Source organism: Marmota marmota, unplaced genomic scaffold, assembly GCF_001458135.2.
Source record: "Marmota marmota marmota unplaced genomic scaffold, marMar, whole genome shotgun sequence".
Classification (NCBI taxonomy): domain Eukaryota; kingdom Metazoa; phylum Chordata; class Mammalia; order Rodentia; family Sciuridae; genus Marmota; species Marmota marmota.
Window position 1 is genome coordinate 10,998,186 of NW_025999932.1, and position 27,648 is coordinate 11,025,833.

Here is a 27,648-nt window from a genome sequence, read left to right on the forward strand (position 1 = left end):
TTATTTATAATTTGAAATAGGGTTTCTCACCAAATTGCCCAGGCTGGCCTCAAATTTGAGACCCTCCTGTGTCAACCTGTTGAGTAGCTGGGATTACAGACATGTGCCATTCATTGTACCTGGCCACTTTCTGCTTTCTCCAAAGTTTGAGTTAAACAATGACACAAAAGAGTTTGGGATTGTTAAGATAAACTGAAGTTTACGAAACCCTAACCTCCAGGGTGGTGGTGTTAGGAGGTGGAACCTTGGGAGGTAATTAGATCATGAGGGTGGAGTCCTCATGAATGGATTAGTGCCCTTATAAGAAGAGACAAGGGAGGGAATGGCCACATGAATATTCACAAGAAGGGGCCCCCTGCAAACCAAGAAGAGTCTTCCCCAGCAACTTGCCAGATCCTTGATCTTGAAGTTCCCAGCCTTCAGAATTGTGAGAAGTAAGTTCTTTAAACCACACAATTTATATTGTTATAGCAGCCCAAACTGACTACCACAAAGATTATAAGTAAATTTCAATGATTTGTGTTCTCTTATTAGGCGTTTCTATGAATTGTCATATTTGCTTCTGATTTCGAACCTGAGCATATGTGGAAAGTAAGAACACAAACTGAAAGAGAAGAGGCACAGCTGCTTCCTCACAGAATTTGGCAAACAAAGCACATGAAGTCTATTTCATTTTTCCAAGAAACATTCTATTTGGAATAGCAGTAAATTTCACTTCAGGGAAAACACTTCCTTTTACTTTCTTTTCCAAAATTTTTGGCTCTTTCCAAATTAACCAGTAATCATCAGATATAACATTCAGGCTGTTGCAAAAAATCCAACTTAGGTGCCATGGCACACACCTGTAACCCCAGTGACTTGGGAGGCTGAGGCAGAAGGATCCCAAATTCAAGTCCAGCCTGCTCAACTTAGTGAGACCATTTCTCAAAATAAAAAGGACTGGAGATGTAACTAAGTGATAAAGAGATCTTGGGTTTAATCCCCCATAGTAAAAAATAACTTTGTGATAGAGCACCCCTGACTTTGATCCTGAAAACCAAAACCAAAACCCAAACAAACGAACAAAGTCCCAACATCTATTGAAATGACAATAAAAGAAGACCTTAGCACCATATGATTCTTGCCATAAGGCCACCTACCAATATATTTTTTTTTCTTTTCTGTGATGGAAACTATGCTTTAACATTATTGTAACTATTATATTGTATTTGATAAATATCAAAATAATAGGAACAGTCATGGAGAAAGGGAAAACCTGAACCTGCATTTAAAGGTCTTTAAGGAATTTTTCACAGCCTGAGCTCAGAGGCTTATGGCCCAGGAGCCTGGGGCACTCCAATAGGAAGGTGAGTCAGGGCCCCAGTGACAGGCACCAGGGGCTGCTCCACGCCCGGCCTGAAGGTGAAGGTGACTGCTCTTTAAGCCTGGGCCTCCACTTCTACCCTCCTTCCTCCTGTTCAACCTCATTCTCAGGAAAGGCTCTGAAGAGTGTCTCCCACGAGGACTCTTTCTGAAACAAGTGGGCAAAAGAAGCAATTCTAGCTGGCTTTGGCCAAAGGAACTCCACTGGCTCAGGTGAGCGTCCTCAGGCCCGGGATTTCTCCTCGGCGATTGCTGCACTCAGGCCCAAGGATGCCACCAGCCCTGACTTTTCCTGGAGGTTTCATTTCCAGCTCCTGGGGTGGGCACACCCCGCTGCGCCCCTCTGGGAACTGGGGCTGCTGCTGCCTCGGGCTCACCTCCTGACAGGTGACACTGCCAGAAAAGAAGGAGCTCCAGCTTTTGTCCGCACACCACCCCAGGTTCGCTCTGATTGGCCTGACTCATGTCACGTGCCCTGGCCCGAGCCAATTATTGTGGCACTGATTGAAAAGCGCTGGATGGACTCCACCCAGGCAGAAGCCACACCCGGACCACACCTGCTGGGGGTGAATGAGATGGGGAGTGGGTCTGAGAAGGAAAAGTGGATTCCCAGGGGGCCCAAACAGTGGGTTTCTGCACTTATCCACATTCTTCCCGGGAGCATTTTCATTTTTGCAGGAGCCAAAGCCTCCAAAGACCTGGATCTATATTCATGGCGATTACAGCGCTCTGAGGAAGGCCGGGCCCAGGACGCACACCAGGCCTCCTCTCCCACACAGGCAAACATGCGACATGTTTGCTACACATGTAAACCTGTACCAGACAACCAGGGTGGCAATGTGATTGATATCCACACAATTAGCCACTTGAAACATGTGATGGATATGCACACGATTATCTACCTCGATACCTACGTGATTGATCCCCATGTGATTATCTGCCACCAAGACACACCCTTCCCTGCTTCCAATGCAATTACCTTCTTCTAGATAAATGAAATTGATGCCCATGTGATGACTTGCTCCAGATACACACGTGATTGATGCCCATGCAATTACCTAACACAATGATATGCCAGTGATTGATACCCATGTGATTATCTGCTAAGATGATACCCGAGCAAATGAAAATTGGCAAGTCCTGCGAGCGCTAATAATAACCCTCACCAGCAAGTGAAAACCAATGGTAAGACTTAAGAAAGCTTTTTTTAAAAAAAGCCACACATACACCACTAAGCATGTATGTGTATATGTCTATATTAATATGTTTATATGTGTCTTGGTTAAATCATATAGCCACACATATATGGAGGGGAGAGAGACTGAAAAGAAAGATCCAACTTTAGGCTGGGATTGTGGCTCAGTGGCGGAAGCGCTTGCCTAGCATGTGTGAGGCACTGGGTTCGATTCTCAGCACCAAGTATCAATAAATAAAGTAAAGGTCCATTAACAACTAAAAAAATTTTTTTAAATAAATAAATAAAATAAAACTTGGCATAGCACCACAAAAATTAAATTAAATAAATGTCAAGGGCTTTTCCAGCTCTAAAATTCTCAGATTTGGTGTAATAATAACTGAAAAAATATTATAAATTTCAAAGAAAGCAACAGATATTTATGCACACATCAATTTGTGTTTGTGTTCATAGACTTTGGCTCCTAGTGACTTTTTTGCCCATTAATGACTATAGTAGGAACTAGCAGTAGGGAATCATGATGCAAATAACTATGTAAATCTGAGGGTGAAGACATATAAATCAGCAAAATCCCATTTCCAACACCAGCATGAGTAGGTAGTGTAGACAAGATACACTCAGCTTTATTTCTCAGCCTCCACTGCCCTTTCCCCTAAAAAGTAACAGTCTCTGAGTAATAGCATGTTTGTCCATTTATCTTGCTCCCTTTCCCCAATTCGTTGCTCTTGCTTTTTAGAAAAGCATGTAATATCCCCACAGAATTTGATGATTTTCTTTGTTATTGTAAAATAAATGCTAATCCATGAAGAGTTCCTTCCTGAATAATGTTAATTCAGCTGCCTGTTTTATAATAGGATTATGTTTTCCAGGATTTAAAAATCCCACTTGTTAACTACCAAATAGACTCCTACAACAGCTATAAAATCTAATTTAATCCCTATTGGCATTAAAGAAATAACTGAGGTACAATTTATGTCTAACTACACTTAACACCCTACAACTTCCAATAAATATATAACATTTGTTTTGAAGTTATAAAAGGAAACAGTTTAGTGGGATAACTAGAGTCTCGTGGGTCCAATCATGCAATATCTCTAAGGCAGAACAAATGTTGTTTGCATACGGTAAGGATTATAGGGAAAGTTTGTTTAAACAGATTAATGCATGCTTACATGTATTTATGCTCCCTTTTAAATCATGCAAATTTGAGCTAAAATGATCTTCATTTCTTTCATTTGAAAATAATTATAGGGGGAGTCCACTATTTGTTCTGTTACCATTTAGTTAAAGAACATAATTAGGTTAGAATAAATTTCAGAACAGAACACTATACCAAACTCAGGCACAAGCCTAATCCTGTATTTCACTTTACCAAGTGGTTAGTGGGTAAAGATGAGGGAGGAGGAAGGAGCCCAGAATGATCCTGTGGGCCAAAGACAGTGAGTGGTAAAGGGATTCCCTTTTGTCTTTGGGTCGTCATCCTTGTACCACTTTCACTTCAAAAAATGGAGTGAGCATTCAAGGGCCTTCTGGGAATGTAAATTTCAGGCACAGTGAAACAGAGACATGTTTCTTCTGTGCCACCCCCCTCTCCGCCTTCTTCAGACAGGTGACTATCGGGAAGCTTATGGTAAGCCAGATGGGAACACAGAAACTGGCAAATATTGTTTCAAGATGAAGGAGAGGAAAACAAGGAGGCTGACATGTAACATATCAAAGACTATCCAGGCACTGGGAAGTTGAACACGAATCTCAGGGCAGTCAAACCTCTTTAAAGATGCAAATTGCAGTCAAACACAGAAAACAGTAGGGTTCTGTTTATCCTTTCACAAAGGGTGCAAACTGCTAATCAGGCTCCATTGCTGGGCTGGCCACTTTGTTTATCAATAAACAGGAAGACAGTTAGACTATAATTTTCCTGCCTGGTACTGGTGGCCAAAAGGAAATGCTGGCAGCTTGGTAGTACTGAGTTCCAGTTGCATCAAAACCCAATTATTATTGTAATAATGTATGGGTGTTTGCAAGTTGCAAAGGCGCACTACACATGTCCACAAAATCATGTGAAACATATTGGCAGAGAATGAGCTTGGTGATACATGGACTAAGGGGTGCTGTCAAAATAGGCCTGGTCCTCCAAGAGCTCAGCTGTGGAGTTTTGTTTAAATACACACACACACACACACACACACACACACACACGGATGGCAGATATGGGAATCTTTCACATGTTAATAAAACATAACAAAAATATGGTTTGGTTAAAATCAAACAACAAATAGGCAATAAACTTAGCTCCAAAATAAGACATTTGATTGGAATATGCTTCACCTGCCACTACACACGATTAACATGCATTGCTTCTAAGCCTTCTAAAATAGATAGTTTGGGGTTATTTTCATGTCAGTAGAGCTACCTTCTTGAGATACTATAAGTTCTCAAATATAAAATATTGTACAAGATTCCAAATCGAACATATAACAAAATCTCAATCATACATGTGATTAGGCATTTAAAACTGTCCACATCATTACTTTAGTTCTTTCACTTTTGTCTCTTAGATGAATCTATTAGAGTTTAAGATGCACTCCACACTTACATAAACTCCCCTATGGGGCATGATAAATATACAACCCAGGGGGACTATAATTTCTACCACAGCTTAATGCTGAAATAATATGCGAATTAGTAATAGCTATCATTATTAATCACATACAACTCACTTATTCATCAAATACTTGCTGAGTACCTACTATATTAGTAGTGCCCTACTACAGGGCACTCTGCTAAGATATGGAATTTTCTTCACAAAGCCAAGAGCCCACCAGTGATGCAGACATGGAAGGAGTCATAAAGGCGGGTGGCCATCACGATGGAGTAGGTAGGCTGTCTACTTTTGCATGTACCCAACTGGTTTCCAATACTGTGTCTGGCTTTCCAAAATGCCAGCCCACAGCAACCTGTCTGGTGACTTGAGATAGGGAACCTTGGCTCATTCTGCTACGATGATATTGGACAAATGAAAACTCCACATGATCTGCATGGCTCTGTTAATAACAATTTTGATGAGATGTAGTGATCAAAAGTGCAGGTCTTGGGTGTAGGGTTATCTGGCTTCCCCACTTATTAGCTGTGGGTCCTTGGGCAAGTTCGTTAACTTCTCTGTATTCTAACTCCTTATCTGTCAATGGGGATAATAACAGCACCTCTTTTATACAGCTGCTGTGAGCCTGGAATCAGTAAATCCAAGCAGAGCACTTAGAAATAGCCCCAGCACACAGAGAGTACTCACTGAGTGATCATTCTCAGATCAGCGTCAGCACCACGGTCAGCTCCAAGGCCTAGCCTTGGGAAGGGCAGAGGCTGGAAAGAACATGGGAAATTCCAGCTCAGGAGGGACCCAAATCCAAGGGGCTGCTGTCCTCCAGCTGAATCTAGGAGGTAGGTGTGATGATATCTGTCCCCTTATGACCCGGGCATTGAAGACTGATGCACACAGCATGTCTCCAGTGAAAAGTACCCGACAGCCCAGTCAGGGCTCCTAGCCCAGAAGCCAGGGCTGCCCTGACCAATGCGAAGTCCTTGAGCTGGTTCTTCCTGCCCCTCTCAAGTCCTGATTTCAAACGTGGGCCCTCACAGCCACCTCAGGCTCCATTTGCTCTGCCAGACTATGCAGAACAGCTTTTTGTTGTTGCTGTTTTGTTTTTTTCATTTATTGACCCTAACTCTCCACTTTGCCTCCCCCCATGCTTCTAACTATCCAGAGCTATAGGAATTAGATGCTCTTGGCACACATGTGTGCATGCATGCATGCACGTGCGCGCACGCACACACACACACACACACACACACACTCACACCATTCCCTGCAGACCTGAACCAGGGAGGTCAGGTCACCAGCCTTCACCTGCTACTATGGAAGGGGAATTAGACAAGGTAGATGTGGTGTTCAACACCAGATTTCTATTTCTACCTTGGAAGGTTCCAAGAATTCACCCTCTGATGCAAAAACCCACTTTCATCTCAAGCCAGCTCCCTGGCTCAATTTTTTTAGGCTTTGAGCTCTTCTGATACACATCTAGGGAGATCCTTTTGTCCTAGTTCTTCAGAGCTAATCAATAACTTGCCCAGGAACACACTGATGACTAGACTGGACTTGGCTAGAATTCTGGGCCCCACTGCTAACTTCTGGTGGCTAATTCTTGACCAATGAATAGCTAGCATAATGGTATTACGTGGGGAATATTACAAAAATGTGCTTGAAAGAGACAGTTGATGTTTGGTAGAAAGACAGACTTTGCCTAGGGTTAATTCTTTTCTTCCTCTTCCTCCTCCTCCTCTCTCTTCTTCACTGGGGATTGAATCCAGGGTACTTTACCACGAGCCACAAACCCAGCCACTTTACCACGAGCCACAAACCCAGCCCTTTATTTTGTATTTTGAGACAGGTTCTTGCTGAGTTACTGAGGATGGCCTCAAATTTGTGATCATCCTGCCTCACTCAGCCTCAGTCACTGGGATTATAGGCATGCACCACCACATTCGGCTGCCTTGAATCAGTTCTTAACTTGACATTTGCACCTGACAAGCCACACTTGTCATTTTTCTTTTACTAGTAAAAGACCGTCTTCCCCAGCCTACATAGAATGAGAATTAAACTACCACCACCACCACTGTCGCTATTCTAAGATGCTCTGATGTATTTAAAAACATATGGCAAAAGTATGGCATTTCTTAATTGTCTCCATAAATCATAATATTAAATTATGCCTTAATATACACATTAAATTATTAATGGAAATATGGTGGTATTCAATACTTTGCTATGAATAGTAGCCGGTGAAATTGGAAAACATATATTTTTTTTAACCTTTATTTTATTTATTTATTTATTTATTTATTTATTTTTACATGGTGCTGAGGATCGAACCCAGTGCCTCGCATGTGCTATGCAAGTGCTCTACCACTGAGCCACAACTCCAGCCCAACATATCATTTTTTAATATCAAACCTGTTCCTCTGCAAGATTTCACGCTACCTCCTTTATGTTGGTGGTTGCTATACATACTTGGTTCTTTGGTTAGAGATTTAGCAAATACAAACATCTTGGGCTTATTTTGTAAAAATTGCCTGTGGTCCTTCTCCATGCTTTAAAAAAAAAAAAGCATGGATTTTAATTAATAGCTAAATTTGGAATAAGTAATTTTTATGATTTTTCACTACAGTCTCCAAGCTGTCTCATTACATTTTAGAAAAAACAGTTACAGTTTCCACATTGATAAAGCTTTGGCTCATTTAAACTGGGTTCCATATTTTATTTTATTGGTAGTCTTAACTTTAAGCTAGAACTCAAAGATCTGTTTTATTGAGTAGGCCTGGGCCTTCTGTAGTCAGATATATCATATTGCAGATTCTCAGCATTACTTAATTGGATTCCTAGGAATTGCAGGAAAAGAAATAACTGACAATTTAAAGCCTAGATCTCTTTGTAAAGAGACTTTGCTGAGCTCATTAAATGGAAATTGCTGACTATTATGACCCTAATGCTCGAATCTTTGCATTAAGAAGATGCCTGGTTTGATGAATAAAACAATGGGGGGCGTGGTTTTGTTTTGTTTTTTGTTTTTCTTTTTTTAACAATTACTCCTCCAAAGGGGAAAGGTTATTTAAGGGTATGAAGGGATTAATAAAAGACTGAAAACACTTTACTACTTTTATAAAAACCTGGATAGGTTTTTATATCAGAACCTTTAAGGATCAAAAAGACCTTGCAGAGTTCCTAAGCACAGTTCAGCTTTCCATACTGTTCCAAAAAGACTCACAGATATCCCAATTGCGATTGAAGAAATCTCCCAAGCTCTTAAGTCTTTTAACAAAGGCAAGGCACCTGGGAGAGGAGCCTTCCCATCCCAATTCACACCCCATTGAAGGGAAGTCAGCTCCCCAAGCCCCTGTGTACATTTAATCATTCCCTGCACATCCCTTAGCTTTCTCCCTGTGGGGAGAAGACACCTAGCCACTCTAGTGATTGATTTCAACAAAAGTGACAACATACGAGGAATTTAACATTTAGCCAACTGGATTTGTGGAAGTGTATGTAAGTACAAACGGGGCTTTCATGTATGTGTGCTTATGTGTGTGTGAATGCGCAGGCACGCAAAGGAGGAAGTGCAAATGAGAGTGGATACATGTGCTGGGTGGAGAAGCACCTGCCATCTGTACACCACGGAGGAACTCCTGAGCTGATTCAGAACGATGAGGGTCAGAAGGCACAGTGATAGTGAGAAAAGAGCAATAATAAGCAGTGACCTTGGTTGATACTTGGTGGGTCACACTGCCAATGGGATGACTTCCTGCTTCTGCAGTCTGCCAGGTGACGGGTGGACGGACGAGAGGGGTTCTTGTTTGGGGAAAAGGCATTCAGGAAGAGGCCTGCTCTGGCAGACACTGTCGCACAGCCCTTGCCTCTGCAGTGCCACCTCCCTAGTTCTCTCCTCCACAACCACCAACCTGAAGTGTCCTGAGAGAGGGAGCAGAAGCCTTCATACAGCCCACTGGTGTTGCTGACATCCTTGCTGTCACTTGGAAGGCAAATGGCTTCCTTTGTGGGCTGGGAATATAGCTCAGTTCGCAAGTGCTTGCCTTGATGCACAAGGCCCTGGGTTCAATCCCCAGCACCACAAAAAAACAAAACAAATGGCTTCCTCTTGCTTTTCTCATGGAGGTTAGCTGTGACAAGCCAGCACTCCTGGCAGCCCTGAGTCCTCTGCCACAGGGAGCAGGGGGCTGGGAAGAGGTGCTTCCCAGGACCATTGTACTGAGGCTCCAGCTCTCCTACTCCTGGCTGCCCACCTCCTTCCGTACTGGAAGCTCATTGGAAGCGGGCCTCCTCCAGGCTGGCAATCAGCTATCACTGTGCTGAGCCTGGGGCCTTGCCTCATGGGCTCATTTTCCTGCTTTCTTTGGCTTTTATCTTACTGTCTTTTCTCTAAGAACTGCTCAAGTGCAGTTTGAGAAGGGTAGTTTCCTCTCTGGTACCTGAGAGGGGAAAGAAAATAAGATCTCTCTCTCTCTCTCACCTGTTTGTTTGTTTGTTTGTTTGAATATGATCCACCACTGAGCTACACCCCCAGTCCTTTTGACTTTTAATTTTGAGAACAGGTCTCCCTAAATTGCTCAGGCTGGCCTTGAACTTGCCAACCTCCTCCCCCAGCCTCCAGAGTAGCTGGAACTACAGGCTGCCACCCTAGCCAGAGAAGATATTTCTAAGAGAACATTTCTGGTACCCTCATATTAAGAAGCCTGTGAAGAAGCTTAAGGGAAAGGATAGTGCTTTGGGATGGGGAAGTAGTTCAGAAGCAGAGCATTTGCTTAGCATGTGTGAGGTCCTGGGGTCGGTTCCCAACACTGAGAAAAGAAAAGAAAAAAGAAAGTTAAAAGAAAAGAAAAAATGGTATTTTTCTGTCTCTAGAGCCTTTCCTCTATATGTCTGCCATGACTGAGGGTGAAGCTTTAAAAAAACCCACATAATTGGCTAATTCCATGACCCTCACAGGAAAAGCCTGCCTGTCCCCTGCATTCCCCTGTGAAAGGCAGGACTCTAGAGCACTGATCCACCCCAGTAAGCCTTGGCGCTCCAGTCAACTGCCAGCTGACATGTCAGAACCCTGGCCAGGAGTACAGGTAAGACAACCCTGTTTCTGTATCACTCATGGCACTTTTTCTGTACTAGGCATTGTCACAAGCACTTTAAATACATTAGCCCATTTAATCTAATTCTGTGGGGTAGAATACTGTTATTATCATCATTACCTTTATTTTACAGTAGAGGAGACTGAGGCACATCGAAATGGGATTCTGCCCAAAGTCACATTGTCAGGATGACATGTTCTCATGATCCAGACACAGGCATGAGCAACTTGGCTCCAAGAGTATCTTTGTGTGTTTGTATGCGTGTGTGCAGGCGTGTGCGTGTACAGTGGGGATTAAAGTCAGGGTCTTGTGCACATGAAGCATAGACTCTACCACCGAGCTACACCTCAGCCCCATATCTGTCTTCTTGACCATCAAATTATACTCTTCTATGTGAAAGGGACATTTGAAGGAAAATGATATTCATTTTCCATATTTTCTAAGTTTTCTCTCTTTAAAAATGATACTATGAACCAGGCATGTTGGTGCAACCTACAATCCCAATGACTTGGGAGGCTGAGGTAAGAAGATCTCAAGTTCGAGGCCAAGAAGAAGAAGAAGATATTGAAAGACAAGGAGGATAGAATGTAAAGTTCCCAAATATATATACTTAACACCTGTGAAAGAAAAATAGGAAGGATGGAAGAAAGGCAACAATTGAAATGCTAATGGAGATTTTGTAAAACTAATAAAAGACACAAATCTACAAACATGGGAAACAATTTACACCAAACAAAAAGGAGGAAGGGAAAGGGCAAAGGCGTTAGTCATGTTTTTAAAAAAAACGCCAATAGACCACAGATATCTTAAAGAAGCCAAAGAAAAATGACAAGCAACCTAGTTCTTCCTTTGAAAATGGAGTTTTCAGCTAGGCGCAGTGGCACACGCCTGTAATCCCAGCAGCTTGGGAGGCTGAGGCAGGAGGATCATGAGTTCAAAGCCAGCCTCAGCAATGGCAAGGCACTCAGCAACTCAGTGAGACCCTGTCTCTAAATAAAATACAAAATAGGGCTGGGAATGTGGCTCAGTGGTCGAGTGCCCCCGAGTTCAGTCCCCAGTAGCAAAAAAAAGGAGTTTTCAATAACAACAGTAGAAAACAGAAGAAAATGAAATGATGTCTTTAAAGTTCCAAGAGAAAATAATCTAGATTTTTGTACAGGATCAAACAATAAAGACATTTTCAAATAAAAACTGAGATTATCATCAGCAAACTGCTATAGGGAAATTTTTTTTTCCTTCTTTGTGGTTCTAGATATGGAACTCTAGGCCTTAGATGTGCTGGGCAAATACTCTGCCTCTGAACTATGCCCCAAGACTACAGGGAAATTCTAAAGAATGCACCTCAGGAGAAAGAAAGATGGCCCCGAGAAGAAGATTGAAGATGAAAGAAGGAATAATGAGCAAAAAAACTGGAAAAATCCATAGGTTAACCTAAGTAAACACAGTATACATAAAATAGTAACAATGTAAAACATATGGGATTCAAAAAGATGATCAGGGCTGGAACGTCACTCAGTGCTGGAACCCTTGCCTAGCGTATGTGAGGTCCTGGGTTTGCTCTCCAGCACTGCAACTGCAAAGATGAGTGGATCTAAGAACTCTTGAGATTCTTGTGTAGTCCAGATTGTAGTATGGATTAATTTTAGACTTTATTAAGTATAGTTGATAAAATTTCAAGAGCAATCAATAAAAATTAGGAACATAGTCATAATTTCTAAACTAAGAGGAAAAACTACATCAAGAAAATAAACCAGGGGCTGGGGATGTGGCTCAAGCGGTAGCGCGCTCGCCTGGCATGCGCACGGCCTGGATTCGATCCTCAGCACCACATACAAATAAATGTTGTGTCCGCCGAAAAACTAAAAAAAATAAATATTAAAATTCTCTCTCTCTCTCTCTTTCTATCTCTATCTTAAAAAAAAAGAAAAGAAACCAAAATCAAATAATCTTTTAAAAGGAAAGAAAGTTGAGAAAAAGAAACAAAGAACAGGTGAGGGGAAATAAGACAAAATATAATGATGTAATAAACCTAAACTTGTTAGTAATTACATGAAAAGTAAATGGAAAATAGAAGGGAGACCAGTAAGGTAGAGGAAGAGGACCAGAAGGAAGGGGGAGGCAAAGGGGCGATAATGGGGAATGATACAGACCAAATTATACTGTTTCATTGTGTGTGTGTGTGTGTGTGTGTATATATATATATGAATATTTAACAATTATATAACATCACAATGCACCAATTTTAAAAAAAAAGAAAATAAAACACTGTAGAGAATTTCTCCAAGAAATACTGATACAAAGCAATTGGGTTCAAGCCAGGACAGGGAGGCACAACTGTAGTCTCAACTACTCAGGAGGCTGAGGCAGGCAAATCCAAGACCATCCTGGACAATTTAGTGAGGTGCTATCTGGGGGGGGGGGTTGGGGGGGGTTGGGGTACGAGCAACTTGTGTACATTGATAAAGCAGGAGTGGGAGCTGTTTATTGTAGGACAACAGAGGTATTTATACATTCCACACAGCTTATCTTAATTAACATAAACTAAATACAGCAGTCAACCAATAAGGAATCTCCACACTTAATGGCTCGCTGGCCTTACTTCACAAACCACTCCCTCTGGCAAAATGCCAGGCGCCATCCAGACTTATTTATAGACTCTAACATTATCTCAAAATAAAAAATCAAAAGGCCTGGGGATGTAGCTCAGTGGTAGAGAATCCCTGAGTTCAATCTTGAGAACAAAGAAATTAAAAAAAAGATAAATATTCTATAAAGACAGAAAGTATCAACATAGATATCAAAAAAATTTAAATAATAAGATCCATATTTAAGACATGGAGATATGGAGAAGTTGAAAGCAAAAGGATGACAACAATGTAACAGGTGAATGGTAACCAAAAGAAAGCTGGTAGAGCTATATTGATAACAGACCATGAACTTCAAAGCAAAAGTATTATAAGGGATAAAAACAGTACATACTGCCTGATGACTCAAGATATCAGGAAGATAATTCTAGATTCATATAGACCTGTTAACATAGGCTTAAATTATCAACATCAAGAATTAATAGAACTCAGAGAAGTTGACAAATTCTCCAACATAGGCTAGGTTTCAACTAGCCTCTCTCAATTATTGATCTATCAAGCAAAGGAAATCAATAAAAGGTCTGGATATTTGAACAAGATAATTAACAAGGTTGGTCTAATGGAAAATACTAGAACTCTGCAAATGGAAAATTTACTTTCTTCTTAAGCACATGGAACATTTTATCAAAAGGGCTCATGTGCTAGGCCTTGAAGCAAGATTTGACAAATTTCAAAGAATCATTAACGTTTGCACCACATTCTCTAACCACCATGCGACTATTCTAAAGATCAGCAGCTAAATGATAAATAAACAAATTTGGAAATTTTGTTTCCAAAAATACTTGGAAATTTAAAAATCTCAAGTGCCTGCTACTCAAAGTGTGGTCTCTGCCTCAATCTTACCATGCCATCATGAGGTAAATACACACCGAGAGTAAGATCTCAGAAATTCCCACAGCATGGGACGTGGCTGACACCAAGGCAACATTGGATTTCTCCACAATTTTTCCAAAGTACTGGAGATGGGAATCAGGGCCACTCTACCCCGGCTACATCCCTCGTCCTGTTTATTTTTTATTTTTAAGACAGGGTCTCACCAACTTGCCCAGCCTCTACCAGTTTATTTTCATTGTATTTTACAAAAGTATTAGCCCACAAAAGATTGGAAATGTAAAAAATGAAAAGAAAAAGAAAAAAACCCAAAATAACAAAACTTTCTTCATTACAAGGTTTGGGAAGCATTATTTTGTATTTCATATTTCAAGCAAAAGATTAAAATGGGAATTACACTTAGATCAAGTGAAAATAAAAAGAACGCATTCTCACAGGCCTAACTTGTTGGATTCTAACGTTTACTTCTATGCCTATGATTGGCCTATGGCTCCTCCCAGTGGGGACCAGGCAACCATCTTGGTATCTCTCCTGCCTGCCATGATGCCTGGTTGAGTAGGTACTTAATATTTACCCACTCACTACTGACTTTAATATTTAAACTTAAACATAAAATAAATTTAAATATTAGTTGATGAAAATGGCAGCCCTGGAATCCTGCCTCCAGTTTCTCTACTCCTACCTTTTTGGCCTTGCCCAGTGTCATGATGATCCACCAGAATTCTGTGCATTATTTGGTATGTTTTCACCGTGGCCCAGCAAGCACTGGCTTAGAGGCCCTGTATGTCCTGCATTTACCAATGAGAAGAAGATAAGAGGGAGTGGGGGCCGTCTGTTCATCTGTACTTGGCAAGGTGAGCTGGTAGTGCCACTCTTGACATGAAGGAGCTACTTAAACACAAATTGGATTAGCAGGACAGGATTAGAGACTGCTGGAAGGTATTAGATACTCATAAACTGCTTTGTGGAAACTCCTATTGTTTTCATTATAAGCCCATACTTCTATAGAGGCAACCCAATGAATTGTGGAATTAGTCTAGTAATAAAAAAGAGACAAAATGAGATATGAAATGAACTGACTATATTTTCATAATTCCAAGAAGCTGAATTGGGCAATAATTAGCAAAACTACAACTAGATAATCTGAAATAAGAGTTTTATATGTATTTTTTTTTCCTTTTTTTTTTTTTTTTTTTGTGGTTGGTTGGGGGAGGCTAGGGATTGAACTCAGGGGCAAACAACCACTGAGCCACATCCCCAGCCCAATTTTGTGTTTCATTTAGAGACAGGGTCTCACTGAGTTGCTTAGCACCTCATCATTGCTGAAGTTGGCTTTGAACTCACGATGCTCCTGTCTCAGCCTCCCAAGCTTTAGGGATTATAGGCATGTGCCACCATGCCTGGCCTGTATTTTTTCTTAGTTAAAAATAAACACACTTCAAATGGTCCCTACTCTCTCCTCCATAAAGAAGAAAAACATTCAAATAAGAAAACTGATTAAGAAGTGACTTTAACAATGGAATGAGACGGACATCATTACATGTATGAAGTATATATATGAAGACACGAATGGTGTGACTCTACTTTGTGTACAACCAGATAAATGAAACATTGTGCTCTGTATGCATAATATGAATCACGATGCATTCTGCTGTCATACATAAAAAATCAAAATTAAAAAAAAAAAGATGGACAGGGGCTGGAGTTGTGGCTAGGTGCTAGAGCGCTCTCCTTGCACATGTGGGACCCTGGGTTCGATCCTCAGCACCACATAAAAATAAATGAATAAAATAAAGGTATTGTGTCCAACTACAACTAAAAAATAAATTTTAAAAAATGGACAGACAAAAAAATAATAAGTGACTTTAAGAAAAAAGAATTTGAGATATATAAGAAATTTCAGGCTTTTCTGGACATTTCGAGTGAATTGAAGTCCCAGGTCCAAATGAATCACGATCCCAGGATGCTGAAAGAATTTTCATATGTAAATCCAGAGTTCCTGTTATTAGCCTTTGAGAAATCATGGAGAATGGAAAGCTGACAAAAGATAGATAGCTAGTACACTGGCTTTCCAAATAGGGAAGAACAGGGAATCACAAAACATGCCAATGAGGAGCGTGAGGCTGATTCCATCAAAAATTCTTGGAAATTCAAGTTTTAGTTCTGCCATTTAATGATAATATAACCTTGGACATATTTTGAAACTTTGCTGTAAGGATTAAATGAGATTATATATGAAAATAATACATAGAATATAGGAATACTAATCTATGCAATATGGCACCTGTTACAGAGAAAATTCTCAGTAAACCATTTTCTTTACTTCTGCCACTTCAAAAAGAGGCAGTAACAATTAAGTACTGACGTGGATTCATTAAGAATGACTCTTGGGGCTGGGGATGTGGCTCAAGCGGTAGCGTGCTCGCTTGGCATGCGTGCGGCCCGGGTTCGATCCTCAGCACCACATACAAAGATGTTGTGTCCGCCGAGAACTAAAAAAAATAAATATTAAAAAAAAAAAAAAGAATGACTCTTATCTACCTGACCTCATTTTTCTAGTTAAAAATAAACACACTTAAAATGGTCCCTACTCTCTCCTCCATCAAGAAGGATGGAAATTTTTCTAGTGCTGGGTGAAAAGATATTTCTGGACAGGTACCTTGGGAATGCGCCTTATTTTTTTTTTAATATTGAGTTTCCAATTTTATTTTTCATAATAAGAGAAGGAAAGAGAATAAAAGGAAGAATGCTGAGTCAGTGTCATGTTGGTTATGTTGACTTTCAAATTTTAATGTGCATAAAAATGTATGGGAAGCTCTTAAAAGTGTAAATTAATGCACTTTCCTGAAGTTCTATCTTGTCAATTTAGCATAAAGTGCAGGACTTTTTGTTTTTGTTTTTTTGTTTTGTTTTGTTGTAATTACAAGAAACCCAGGTGATTTTTTTAAGACATTTTTAAAAATATATTTATTTATTATGTTTTATGTGGTGCTGATTGAACCCAGGGCCTCACACCTGCGAGGCAAGCGCTCTACCACTGAGCTACAGCTACAGCCCCAGCCCCCAGGTGACTCTTGCAGAGGCCATGGCCGGCAGAATAATGCCTCCCTTGCTCCCCAAAGAAGCCCCTGTCCTAATCCCTGGAACCTGTGTATGTGCTACTCAGCATGGACAAGGAACTTTCCAGATGTGATTATAATTGAGGACCTCAAGCTAGAGAAGAGGAGCCTGGATCCTCTAGGAGTGTCCAGTCCACTCAGATGAGTCCTTAAAAGCAGAAACTCCCAGAATGTGTACCCTCATTTTAAAATGGTATTTGATGAAAATCTCATAATATCCTCATGAAAAGACTGGATTTTTTAGGTGTCAGGTGACTGATTAACCACATCACCAGTTTTATTCATTATTCTTTATGCCTCGGTTTCCCAATTTATAAAAGAAATATAATAGCAATACCTCATTGGGTTATCATGCAAATTACAGTGCCTGGCTTTTAGCGAGCACCACATAAATATTTGTTAAATAAACAGAGGTTCTTAGGGGCAGGCTTGTGCTGTACTTGGCTCCAACCTCTTCAACAGGTTCCTCAGAAACTTGTTAAATTTTCATATAGTGTGCTCGTCAAATTCTCAGATGATATTAATGTTGAATGATAAAATCAAAATTCAAAAAGAACTTGACAGTCTAGGGGGCTATGAAATGAAATATGAGATTAATTATTTAGAAATAGAAATTTTAAGGAAAAAAATAATTTTTTATAAGTATTATCCTGGCTTATCAGAACTTTCTGTGAATTATGATGGAAATTTTAGTCCACTCCAGATCAGCGTGCAGAAGAGTGTGTGTCTAGCAATTAATGCAATGTAGAGCTGCATTAAGAGAATTGGAATGTCCGAATAAAGACACTGGACAAAGATGACACTCCACGATGGCAAGCACAGCCTGCCCACAGCTAATTCCTCTCCCCTTCTCTTCCTTGGGTTCCTCCTCAGTCGTAGCTCAGCTGTTACTACTCTGGATATGATGATGGCTGAGGACACAGATAAGCAGTAAGGAAATGTAAGGCAGAAATAGATCACCTTTCCATCTCATCTAGGGGACAGGTAACATCCTCAGGTGAGTCTGAGGGAATAGCCTCAAGATTTGCAAAGAAATAAAATTAGAACTTTATCAGGGCTCCTAATGGCTCACTGTGCTACAATGCTAAAATAAATTCCTCTCTAATCATGATTACTGCAGGCTTTATCTAATCTATTTCCTATAGGAAATCAAGCTACTCCCAGACATTTATCAACTTTTTTCTCATAATAATCCCTGTCCCTGACAAAAGAAGATATTGTTATCCCCACCGTATAGATAAGAAATTGAAGTAAAGAAGTAAAGTGAATTGCCCTGGGTCACACAGAACTGGAATTACAATTTACTATCTAATCTCAGAGTGTGCTACATGAGTTTTGGGAGGGAGCATACTGGAATCACATTATATCCTTAAAAAAAAAAAAAAAAAGGCCTATTTACCTTAATCTCTGGGAAAAAGAAGATTAATTGTATTTTCCTTGGCACATGCCAAAGATGTTGAGTAGAGGCTTTAGATTCCACATGCTTATTCTAATCCTTTTCCAAATACTTGGAAAGCCTTGGTTTGACTACCAGGAAGATGCAGGAAATTAACTTTATTTTTTTAATTAAGGCAAATATTTGTTTGCTAGAGTCTCCAAGGAAAGCAATTAATTCAGAAAGTTGTATAGTACAGGCAGGTTATTCAGATCACCTGGGGCCCCAAACAGGCATGAATCCAGATGGCTGGCTCCCTCCATCCCCTAGCCCCACAATCCATTCCCAGCCCAACCACATTGTCCAGGGACTGGCTAGATAAAGGTCAAGTGCAAGAATATTTTGAACCAAAAGAATTCCATGCAAACATGAATGATTAACATAAAGATTTACATATTCCACCTAATTATTGAACACATCCACATTTACTGTACAAATATGAAAAAATAAAGTTAAGCAAAACAAAATGAAACTAAAAGCATCCACCATGCAATTACCAAGTAAGAACCTTCTGCACCTGTTCACAAACTGGAAATTCTCTAATGCTCATTTCTCTGATAGGCCATGAGAAAATCAGGCAGAACTGCATGCAACTCAAAGGTTCTGTGTGAGGCGGTGACTTATCCATGGAAGACTAGCTGTTATTTTCTTAGCATTTGTCTCAGACATTAATATTAATTATTATTAATTAATTAATTAACATTATTAATATAGCTGGTGGTAAAAAGAAGAAATGGGGGGCTGGGGTTGTGGCCCAGGGGTAGAACACTTGCCTAGCACTTGTGAGGTACTGAGTTCAATTCTCATCATGACATAAAAATAAATGAATAAAATATATTGTATCCATCTCCAACTAAAAAAAATAAAAAATTAAAAAAAGAACAAATAAATTCCTTGATTGTACTCTGTTGGCTTGAAAAGTTTACACTACAATTCTGGAATTATATAACTCATTTGCCTAAACCAGAAAATATCAGGGCCAAAATTGATTGTCTATATCTATACACACAATCATCACATGTATTGACTGTCATGATTTAAAAATATATTTTAGGGGGCTGGGGTTGTGGCTCAGTGGTAGAGCACTTGCCTAGCACCCATGAGGCACTGGGTTCGGTCCCCAGCACCACATATAAATGAACAAATAAAATAAATAACAAATAAAATATAAAATATATATATACTGAATCCTAATCAGTAAACCATGAGTACAGTAGAATTTTTCCAAATAATGGGCAATGCTGCCACAAAAATAGTGGATTTCAATCCATTTCTCCTCCATATGAAAACCAGGCCATTACCTTTTTGTTGGCAGCCACACCATCCTCACAGTCAAGCACCGCACAGTCCACGTTCAGGGATGGAATCTTCTTGATTTTCTTTTCATCATTTCCAGGCACATAGAGCACAGCCCTCCGAGGAATGTACTTGTGATTGGGCAAGGAACTGTACCCAAGCATGGGCACGTCGGCTGCCAGGGATGCTTTCCTGTAGGAGACATAATTGAAATTAGTCCACAATAGAACCTCTGTGTTTAAAAACTATGAAAAACTTATTTGATGGTTTTAAGGCAAAATTAGAACACATGGACAATCTTTCAAGATCATGACAGAACACATTACAACTAGGAAAACACCAGAAGAAAAATAACTAAAACAAAATGTCATTTTGGATAAGGTTTTTAAAAGAGCACTATTGGCATTCTCGTCTGACAGAAGGAGAAAGGTGTGCCTATTTCTTCTTGGAAAAAACTTCCAGTATCAGTGTACTGTCCAGATAGTGACCATGGAGAAAAAAGTGAGAACCATATATCCAAAAGGTACCAAACAACACCACATGTTGAAAGTCCTTCATCTGAAATGCTTGGGACCAAAAGTGTTTGGTGCTTCAGACTTTTGGAATCTTGGAATTCTGGATACATAGAATGAGAAATCTTAGGGGTTGTACCTAAATATAACATGAAGTTAATTTATATATCATATATGTCTTATATACAAAGCCTGAAGGTAATTTTGTAAAATAATTTTTCAGTGCTGAGGATTAAACCCAGGGCCTCATACATGCTAGGCACCCCTGGCACAATTTTTTACAATCAACATCCTACCTCTGCAAGTTGAAAAACTAGAAAAAGAAGAAAAACATTACACTCATAACTAGCAGAAGGAAGAAAATAATAAAAATAAGAGCAGAGATAAATGGAATAGAGAATAATAAAGCAATAGAGAAAATCAATGAAACCAAAATTTGATTGTTTGAAAAGATCAAGAAAATTCACAGACTTTTAGCAAGATGGACTCTTTAAGTCACTTTTTTGGCTGTTGTGACCAAAGACCTGACAATAACAATTTTAGAGGAGGAAATTTTTTTTGGGGGGGGTGCTCATGGTTTTAGAGGTCTCAGTCCTTAGACATCTGACTCCATTGCTCTGGGCCCAAGATGAAGCCACACATCATGGAGGAAGGGTGTTAAGGAGGAAAACATCTGGGAACACGGCACCAGGGTGCAGGGAGCAAGACTCCCCTTACCTCGGAAAAAATCTGCAACCCAAAGGCATGCCCCAGTGACCACCTTCTCCAACCACACCTTGCCTGCCTATAGTTATGACCAAGGTAATCCCTAATCCAGGATTCATGAACTAGGGTAAGTCCCTCATAACCCAATCATTTTACCTCTAAGCTTTCTTGCATTATTTCATACATGAGCTTTTGGGGGACACCTCATATCTAAACCATAACATGGACTAAGGGAAAAAAAAGACTCAAATTACTAAAATCAGTAATGAAATGGGAATAATACTAACAATGCGAGGAAACAAAAAAGATCCTAAGATAGTACTATGAACAACTGTATGCCAACAAATTGATGACTAGATGAAACTAGATGAAATGGATGAATTCCTAGAAACATAAGATGTACCAAAACTAAGTCATGAAGAAACAGAAAATCAAAATCTGTATGTAACTAGTAAGGTGCTTGAGTGCCCTCGAGCTTAATCCCTGGTACCCCCCACCAAAAAAACCCAAAAACTACAATAATTAAAACAATGTGTCACTGGCTTAGAAATAGACATACAAGCCAATAGAATTGACTATAGAGCCCAGAAATAAGCCTTCACTCTTGTCAAATAATTTTTTACAAGAGTGCCAAGGCCACTCAATAGGGAAAGGAAGTTTTATTCAGTAAATGATGCCTCTTACCTACCCTGCTGCCTCTACTTTTCTCATTAGTGAGCAGGTGGTAAACACCTGATAGGGGACTTGCACTGGGCTTCCCCACCACACAGGGCAGCATCGACGTGCAAATTAGAAGAAGGCACCCCCTTGCACCTTCCAGGATTAAGAGCAAGAAGGCACCTCCTGCTCCTGCTGCAGCATCACCGGGGGTGTGGAGAGGGGCCACTAGTGCTCTTGCCAGGTGCCCTGTCCAGGGCACACCCTGAACAATTATATGCAAGGGCTCAAACTGCTAAGCATGGTGCTGAGCATGATAGGGAGGCAGCCCAAGGAACAGGGCATGCCCAGCAGGTCCAAGGAGGGACACCCAGAGGAGTGGCCTGTAAAACAGCATATAGTGAAGGGGGAGGGAAAACCATCAAAGGCACCTGCACTGTTTGGAATAGGAAGAAAGGCATGGGATGGGGGTGGGGATCAGGTTCTACTGCTGATTCCACAGTCTGGAGGGGTCTGTCCAAGCCCCATCATGCGATCACAGCTCTGGAGGAGGAAGGAGGACTTCCCCAGCCTCCCTCCTCTGATTCTCTGCCATCCCTCTGCCCAGGCTGTTCCAAAATCTGTTCTACGCTTGAGTTGTGTTCGGCACTGACACTGTGTACAAATACAGTTGCAGTAGGAGACAAGATCAAACTTATTTTATCTTACATATTTGGAGTTAGAGCCTCTTGATAGTCAACATGTAAATGTATTCAAACAATATGCAAAGCAAGGGCTTAACATGAGTTGAAAAAAAATCTGGTAGCCTTATGGTGAGTTCTCTCTACAGAGGAACCTTTTTTTAGATACGACATTCCAGAGGGGGCCCCTCCTGGCCTTGTTTCTGTCTTCCCCCTTTCCTCCTTCACCTGATGCCCTTAATTAACCATTTATATAACTAGAGACAGAGCTAGTCCCTAGGCCACAGAGTTCTGAGCCTGGGATTCAATATGGCAACTACCTGGGAAGCTTGTAAAACTCGTCAAATTGTAGGCCACTCAGTACAATTAAATTGACTCTACTGGTAACAGCCAGGCTTCAGCAACTGTTTAAGCTCTCTGGGGGTTGCAGACCAGCACCACTGGCCTCCTGTCTCTTCTCCTAGGAGACTCTCCCATCTCCCTGTGAGGAATCCGTTATCACAAAAGTGTGTTAGAAATGCAGAATGTGGGGCCCCATCTCTGCCTATTCAGAATCTGTGTGTGGACCAGATCACCAGATGATGCAGATCCCAGGAGAGTTTACAAAGAACTACTCCAGGTGATCAGTCCTCAAACTTGGCAACACATGGAGATCACCTGAGGAGTTTTCACATCTGCTGCTGCCACATCTGTTCTATCCTTTCTGTCTACTGAATCAGAAGTGGCCATCACTGCAGAGGTCTGGGGGTGGCAGGAAGTGAACGCTGAAAGTCCTTGCTGAGCTTGAAACTAAAGCTAGGTTCTCATATAAAGTCCATAGTGAAATAATAAACTTGTCTTTGTTAAGGGAGAAGGAAGTCTTCTTGTTTCTAACAGCTGCAGGATCTGAGCTCCCAGAAGGCTGAGTGAGGAAGGAATAAGAGATTTGAAGCAAAGTAAGTCCTTGTCACTGGCAGAGAGAAGTTCAGAGAGAGAGTGCAAGTGATCAGCTGGGGTAACGATGATTCCCTCAGCTCAGGAACCTGCAGGGTAGAGAAGGTGGTTAGAAATGTGATGAGGCCAGGCGTGGTGGTGCATGCCTGTGATCCCAGCGGCTTGGGAGGCTGAGACAGAATAATAGCATGGGCGAGGTGCTAAGCAACTCAGTGAGACCCTGTCTCTAAATTAATACAAAATAGGGCTGGGGATGTGGCTCAGTGGTCAAGAGCCTTTGAGTTCAATCCCCTGTACCAAAAAAAAAAAAAAAAAGTGTGATGAGAACTTCCAATGAAGCTCCAGGCAGAGCTGAAAGTAGGGAAAGATTATGTCCTCTTTCCCTTTCATACTCTGGAAGAATACTCCATGGGTGCTCCATCGACCTGATCAGGGAGGACAGCAGATGCAGAGATACACGCTGCTGAGGCAGAGAAGCAGTGGAGTGGTCTGCTCTGAATCCCCAAGATGTGGAAGAAACTGGAACTTTCTGCATGACCCTTTTGCAGTATGCCTCAAGGGTTTGGTTGCAGTGCAGGATCAAGGGCACCTTGATCCAAACAGACACCCAGGCTGGGCAGGAGGACACAAATGGTTAGCCTCATAACTAAGCACACCTTGGACAGGGAGTGGGAGCCTACCAGTCAACAGGGCCAGGACCACACTCCCCAGGAAACTCTGCCTCTCCTATACCCAAAGGACACACCACAAGTCACCACCATCAGCACTAATCAAGACCCACAGGCCAAGGGCCACGAGACACAAGTGACTCTTCATCAGAGTTCACAGAGAAGGCTGCTGTCACACAGAGGTTTCCTCTGGGCCCCCCAGAACCCAGAACAGGAGGGGAAGGCAGAGTCATGACACTGAATGGGCATTAAAGAGACTGCGTCCATGAGAAAAAAACTAAACCAGAAGAAAAAGACTCACTTCACATAGGAAGTTGGTTAGTATTTTTCTTGCCAACGTATAGGAATGGGAAATTCCTACAAAATTGAGAGTCATTACAGAAAATGAAGCCATATTTGTGCAACATGGAGATTACACTATCTGCATTTTCTTTGGGGGGGACTAGGGATTGAACCCAGGGGTGCTTAAACACCGAGCCACATCCCCAGCCCTTTTTAATATTTTATTTAGAGACAGGGTCTCACTGAGTTGCCTAGGGCCTTGCTGAGGCTGACTTTGAACTCACGATCCTCCTGTGTCAGCCTCCACAGCTGCTGGGTTTACAGGTGTGCACCACCACACCCAGCAAAAAAAAAGCATTTGACATCTTTTCTGACAAAACACTTAACAAATGACTGAAGGGAAACTCTGACATCTTACAGAGAACTAGGTTGAGAGCAGCACAGACAGAATCTCAAAATAAGAAACATCAGCCTGCCCTCGAGTTTGCTAAGACCCCATCATCACTCCAGCCAAGAGCCCCATCCATCTGGCTGGCCATGGAGAGTTCTCATCAATCGCATCCCAGTAAAAACCCACCTGGGTTTGACATGTGCTGGACCAACTCACTATTGGCCTAGTAACCAATTTTTTTTTTTTTTTTTAGATAAAATGTTTTTATGGAGCTGGGGTTGTGGCTTAGTGGTAGACCACTTGCCTTGCACATGTGAGGAACTGGGTTCAATCCTCAGCACCACATAGAAATAAATAAACAAAAATGAAAGGATTGTGACCATCTACAACTAGACAAAATTTTTAAAAAATGTTTTTAGCAGAGCAATTATTTATTTTTTAAATAGCTATTAGATTTTAACATATCATATTTAATTTTTGTTGGAACATTTGACAGGCTTTTCAAAATATGCTGGCGACTTTGGGAAAGGAAAATTTTATGTTGGTACATATGTGTCAGAACTGGGGGCCTGTTGGCTAGATACAGCTTTCAACCTCTCTGATTCTAGCAACAGGGCCCAGATTCCTGGAAAAAGCACAAAGAGAAAGGAAAATGCCTCTAATTCTAGTGATGTGACTGCTCAGACGGTCAGGTGGCTGAGGCACAGAAAGAAGCCAGATAATTTCTAATAAAATTCAGTAAGTTCTCACTTATTCTTAAGTATTGGTGTGTGTGTGGGGGGGGGGAGCATCACTTTAAAATAATTAACAAATTTCCACTTAGGATGTTACATATTTATGCCATGTCCTATAAACTCTTTTAAAAATTTTTTCATTCTAAGAACCAATAAAGGTTGAAAAAACAAATTTCTTTCTTTCCTTTTTTTTTTTTTTCGCAATTCTTGGGATAAAACCCAGGACCTCGGGTATGCTAGGCAAGTGTCCTACCACTATACTTTCAGCCCCCAAAATAAAAATAAAAATTTCTTACACAAAGGTTAGCACATATCCACAGCGAATGACAGATTTGTAATGGATTCCTCTATTTAAGGCTGCTTCTGCAATTCTTGAGAGGGCTGAAGGAGCACAACTGGGCTCTGTCATCGCCTCTTCTTTGGTTATGAACCGGAAGAGCTGAGTCCTATGTTGTACGACCAGCGCACCTGACCTAGTGTGCCCCTGGTGATGGTCACAGAAGAATCAATGGCACGGAGTGAAGATTCCATTCACCCATCCTTTCCTACACTCCAAATGACTGCAAAATTCACTTACTAATATCCACCATGCTTATGGCTATTAATAACTAGTTATTGACGCCAGTATCTATAATTGAGGCCTACTTATGTTCTCACTTTGCTAAGTTCCCAAGTGCCGGAGAGATTCCTTCCTCATTTTGAAGAACTATGTTTCAGTTACTATGGCAACAGTGCACTGAGAGGTGGGGAGCTTTCCATGGGCACAGAAGCGAAGAACAGCTATTTGTGCTCCCATAGGCTGAATAGGTCCTTTGTGAGGTTTACATGTGGTGCAAATACAGATAAATGTGTAGCCCGTTTCAGGAAAGCCTAGAAGACATTTTCAGGGCAAACTCACGAACGATCATATTGTACCCCACTCAAGGGCTCCATTTTGTGCTTAAAGGAAGAAGTAGTCTTGGGTCCAAAGTGGACACACTGGATAGCAGTGTGAGTTCCCCCAGTAGTCTGCTTCTAAGGAGTGACCTGGGGCTCAGGATGGGGCACCCCATAGGCCATGGGCCACAAGCCAGCCTTATGGCTACTGTGAGGCTCCATGTACAAAACAAGGGCATGGTGTGGACTTCTCTCCTGGCCTCCTCTTGCCTCTCTCCTAGTCAGGGAAACCCTTGGAAAGGGGATGGCCATAGAATAAAGGACAGACTTCACAAAAGTAGAGGAAAAAGCAGCATCGGTACCCTTGACCAGATGGGTGAAGGTGGGGTCATGCTGTTTGAGCATGGAGCACAGCCTCTGAGGACAATGAGGGACAAAGCTAGTTCCTACAAGTGACGCCGATGATGGGAGTCTTTTCTCACATGGGAGGAAACGGAAACAAATACCCTGTCAAAAGTTAAAGTTCCCCATTATGCTGAGTAAGCCAGACTAAAAAAGGACAGTTACTACATGATTCTACTTATGTGAGGTCCCCAGAGGAGTCTAATTCAGAGAGACAGTTGAACGGTGGTGGCCAGAAGCTGTGGGGAGGAGGAATGGGTTAACTATTGTTTAGTGGGTACAGAGTTCGAGTTTGGGAAGATGGAAACGTTCTGAAGAAGGATAGGTGGCTGTAATTCCATGACAATTAAAATGTACTTAAGCCCCTGAACTATGTACCTAAAGATGGTTAAAATAGCAAGCTTTATGTTCTGTATATTTGGCCACTAAAAAAAATAAAGCTAGATACAATAACATGTGCCTGTAGTCCCAGCTACTAGGAAGGCTGAGGCCACAGGTTGTTTGAGCCAGGAGTCAGAGGCACGGAGGCCAGTCTGAGCGACATAGTGAGATCTCAAAGAAAAACAAACAACAACCACAACAACAACAACAACAACAAAAAAAACAGTTAAATTCACCAAACCAAAGCAGTTTGCCTTGTCATATCCATTCTATCATTTCATTCGAAAAAATGGACTGATCCCATTCAGAACCGATCTTAAACACTGAGTCCACCTACAAGCAGGCCCTTGCTGAGGGCTATGGGCCCCACAAGCTCCAATGAGGAGCTAACTGTCCAGTAGCACCTCTCTGGCACCCACTGAATCTGACTGCTATGGCCACAGAACTCTGCGTGACTTGAGGGGCAGGAAGTCCCAGGAACAGGAAAGCCCCATACTACTGTGGTGACTATGAATGGATCCAGAAGAAAGCCCCCTGCTCAGGTCCACACCGCACGCTTTGTCCTCTCTAACCAGTGCAGCAGTGGCAGCTTTCAGAGTGGCTCCACCCAGGCCGCTGGGCACTTGCCAGCAACTCTGAGGGCAAGATGGACATTTTTCTAAAAGGAAGGTGAAGAGGAAGGGTTCAAAGGAGCTAAGCCCAAGACAGACCAGCAGAAAGCAAAAAGAGCAGGGCCAGGGGACGGGGAGCTTGAGGGGAGCTGAGGGACTAGAAAAAGGCCAAGGCAGGAGGAAAAGGACTTGGGAAATGGAGGAGAGGCTTGGGGAGGAAAGGGGAGGGGGGAACAGGAGCTGT

General features: G+C 41.5%; 1 protein-coding gene across 9 annotated transcripts in view; it reads right to left on the minus strand.

Annotated features, from left to right (window-relative positions):
* Window positions 1–27,648, minus strand: part of Clybl (citramalyl-CoA lyase) — a 235,633-nt gene that overhangs the window by 93,480 nt on the left and 114,505 nt on the right. For all 9 annotated transcript variants that reach the window (XM_048800676.1, XM_048800675.1, XM_048800681.1 and 6 more), the window contains exon 2: window positions 19,578–19,764. In XM_048800676.1, coding sequence (XP_048656633.1) covers window positions 19,578–19,764 — 187 coding nt within the window. The remainder of the gene's footprint in view (window positions 1–19,577; window positions 19,765–27,648) is intronic.